At 46.9% G+C, this 3,372-nt stretch overlaps 1 protein-coding gene across 1 annotated transcript; it reads left to right on the top strand.

Moving 5' to 3' along the window:
- The first annotated feature begins 466 nt into the window (after positions 1-466).
- Positions 467-2,572, top strand: LOC105680655. Its single transcript, XM_012384699.2, has 2 exons — positions 467-1,123; positions 2,279-2,572. The coding sequence occupies exons 1-2, from the start codon at positions 467-469 to the stop codon at positions 2,570-2,572; spliced, it is 951 nt and encodes a 316-aa protein (XP_012240122.2).
- Positions 2,573-3,372: the final 800 nt, after the last annotated feature.

Below are 3,372 nucleotides of genomic sequence, written 5' to 3'. Positions count from 1 at the left end.
TCAGTCGCAAACAATAAAACGCAATAATTTATATCATCCACGTAGTTAGTCATTTATGTTACGATATGTAACAATATAAATATAGAAATAAATGTAGCGGCACAAGAGTTAGAATTTGCTTTAAACCATGTTGGTGTTTTGCTTCGGAGTATCAAGACTTAGGTCACAGGTATTGTAAGGAATACGAACTCCGGGCAAAACAATGGCGCCGCTACATGTAACCGTAAAGCAAGACGAATTTGTATCTTTCGACCTTCTTCTGACGATTATAAATAAACGAACGTGACCGCAAGCGATTTAGTATAAACTGTGACTAAACGACTGTATAGATATCGTTTCGCGACAAGATCTGTTTTAAACACAATAACGAGTACACATATTGATAGTCTCATTATTCGATCCCCTACAATTGGTGACCGACGTGATTGGAAGTGATAAAGTAATCGCGAGTATCAGAGCTTCCGAGATGACGAGTACCGACAAAAACGAGCTCGGTAACGTGGACGCGGTGAACGCCCAGCTTCGCATACCACCGTTCTGGACGGATGATGTAGAGCTGTGGTTTAACGTGCTAGAGGCCCAGTTCAAACACGCCCGGATTACGAGTGAGAAGGCCAAATTTAATGCCGTCATCGCGAATATAGACAAACCGTATGTGCGACTCATCCGCGACATCGTAGTCAATCCACCGGAGAGCGGGCAGTACGTGTTCCTTAAAAACCAACTTATTAAAAGGCTGGGCGAGTTAGACGCCCGACGCCTACGCAAAATAATCGAGAGTGAACAAATAGGCGACAGGACGCCTTCTCGATTCTACCGGGATCTGAAATGCCTCGCCACCCCGGCAATATCAGACGAACTTATCCGGACTCTCTGGGAAGGCCGACTCCCGGTGTACGTGCAACACGTTCTAGCCGCCGTCCAGGATAAAAGGCCCGAAACTCTGATCGCGATCGCCGACAGCATCTACGAAATACACCCGGAACTAGGACAGGTTGTTGCGGTCGGTACAGACCGAACCACGGTAGGGGGCAATCCAACAACGTACGGCGGCGGAGTAAACGATGCTATGGTTGCCGTCATGAACGAGATGAAGGAACAAATAACGCAGATACAGGCGCAGGTAAGCGCGTTGACCATCGGTGGCCGCCGGCAACCATGCTCCTGCGCGAAATCCCGAAGCCAGTCACGGCGACGTGGCTTATGCTTTTATCATGCGACGTACGGGAAACGCGCGAAAAATTGCATCTTACCGTGCACATGGGAATCGAGAAACGGAACGGGCCGTCCGTAAACGCGGTAAACGACGACGGTTTGATGTCCCGCCGCATTTTTGTTCTGGATAAAAACATGCGCATCTCGTACTTGGTGGACACCGGCGCAGACATCAGCGTCTACCCGCGCAGCAAAATACAGGGACTTGCGAAGAAGAGCGAGTACGAATTGTTCGTGACTAATGGGATACGAATTGCGACGTACGGTACGGTCGCGATCCACCTCAACCTGTCCCTCCGACGCGCCTTCAAGTGGTATTTTACAGTGGCTGACGTCCAGACACCTATCCTCGGCATGGATTTCCTGAGTCACTACGGGTTGCTCGTGGACCCACGGAACAAAAGATTAATCGACACGACGACCCAGTTATCATCAAAGGGGTACGCCGCCATAGACAACACGTCATCGGTGAAAACTATCTGCGGCGATTCGGTGTACCACTGGCGGAATTCCTCCGCGCGTCCTCCGTCTTTCGGGAAGGAAAAGGCCCGACACGGCGTAGTACACCACATCGAAACTACGCCTGGCCCGCCGGTCTACAACAAACCCAGACGCCTTGCACCGGACCGCCTCAAGCAGGTAAGAGCTGAATTTGATTTGATGATAGAACAAGGCGTGATGCGCCCATCGAAAAGCCCGTGGGCATCACCCCTTCACGTTGTGTCCAAAAAAGGATGGAAATTTGCGACCATGCGGCGACCACGAGCAACTGGGTCGAGATTCTGCCAATTGTCCTGTTAGGGATTATAACTGCGATAAAAGAGGACTTAAACGCAACGGCGGCCGAGATGATATACGGTACCGGCATATGTTTACTGGCAGAGTTTTTTCTACCAACTAAGCAGCGCGCCACTACGGAGCAACCCTGCTCAAGGAACAAATGGAGAAAGTCCGGCCTCAGCCTGTGACGCAACACAGGGAAAAGAAAGTATTCACGTTCCGCGAATTGGAGTCTTCTCGCTATGCATTCTTGTGACATGACGCAATTAGAGGCCCTTTACAGTCGCCTTACAATAGACTGTTTAGAGTAACGCGAAGAGGCAAGAAAATGTACACCATCAAGGTTAACAATCGCGATATAACGGTTTCCGCCGATCGGCTTAAGCCAGCATTTTTAGTATCAGAGAATCTCGACGCGAGAACCGCCGAAACCCGTAACATACTTATTCCACTAGAACAAATGAACGCTCGTAATGAAAGCGACGTGAATAGCAACAACGAGGGAAACACTAGTAATAGGTATGTTACAGGCCGAAGAGTCCATTTTCCTGATTGGCTACAAGCAGCTTTCGGCTAGGCATCACAAAAGATTACACACGGGGACTTTCTCTGCAAAGGCAATAAAACGTTATCATTTGTAGGGGGGTGATGTAGCGGCACAAGAGTTAGAATTTGCTTTAAACCATGTTGTTTTGCTTCGGAGTATCAAGACCGTTAGATCATAGGTATTGTAAGGAATACGAACTTCAGGCAAAACAATGGCGCCGCTACATGTAACCGTAAAGCAAGACGAATTTGTATCTTTTGATCTTCTTCTGACGATTATAAATAAACGAACGTGATCGCAAGCGATTTAGTATAAACTGTGACTAAACGACTGTATAGATATCGTTTCGCGACAAGATGTGTTTTAAATACAATAACAAGTACACATATTGATAGTCTCATCATTCGATCCCTTACATAAATTCCAAGCTACTCGTACTAAATCATTCACGAAATCCATCGTACGAAATCTCTTCTGTTGTAACCTAATTTTAAATATTTTCAAACTATTTTTTTCGATGCTTTTAGAAGAAAAACAGCGACTTCTCTGATACGTAACACGTCTCCATCTGTAAGAGTAGAAAGATTTCCGAGCATTAAGTAAGTATGTATGTGTCAGGTCGCGAAGATCGAGAGCATCCGGCGCTATATTTCCGCGTCGATGCGGAAAAACGCAAGCCATTCGTTGGGCGAGAAAACTGTACGCCGTGGCTAAAGTTCGTGATTTAAGGGTACTTTGAAAATCTTTCAGCATTTCCTTGTGAAACATGTTGCCTATTCCTGCGCGAGTTTTCTTTCACTTTAGCCTACTTTTAACTCGTTCGTCGAATA

Source organism: Bombus impatiens, unplaced genomic scaffold (genome assembly GCF_000188095.3).
Source record: "Bombus impatiens unplaced genomic scaffold, BIMP_2.2 scf_0277, whole genome shotgun sequence".
Taxonomy (NCBI): Eukaryota; Metazoa; Arthropoda; class Insecta; order Hymenoptera; family Apidae; genus Bombus; species Bombus impatiens.
Note: the sequence above shows the minus strand (reverse complement) of the source record. Positions and strands in the feature narration are given on the sequence as shown.

What these genes read in the sequence shown, in the direction of transcription:
- LOC105680655 (XM_012384699.2), top strand. Translation starts at nt 467, where the DNA reads ATGACGAGTACCGACAAAAACGAGCTCGGTAACGTGGACGCGGTGAAC. An exon ending in TAACGCAGATACAGGCGCAG is followed by an intron (nt 1,124 to 2,278) that starts GTAAGCGCGTTG and finishes GGCCCTTTACAG; the next exon opens with TCGCCTTACAATAGACTGTT.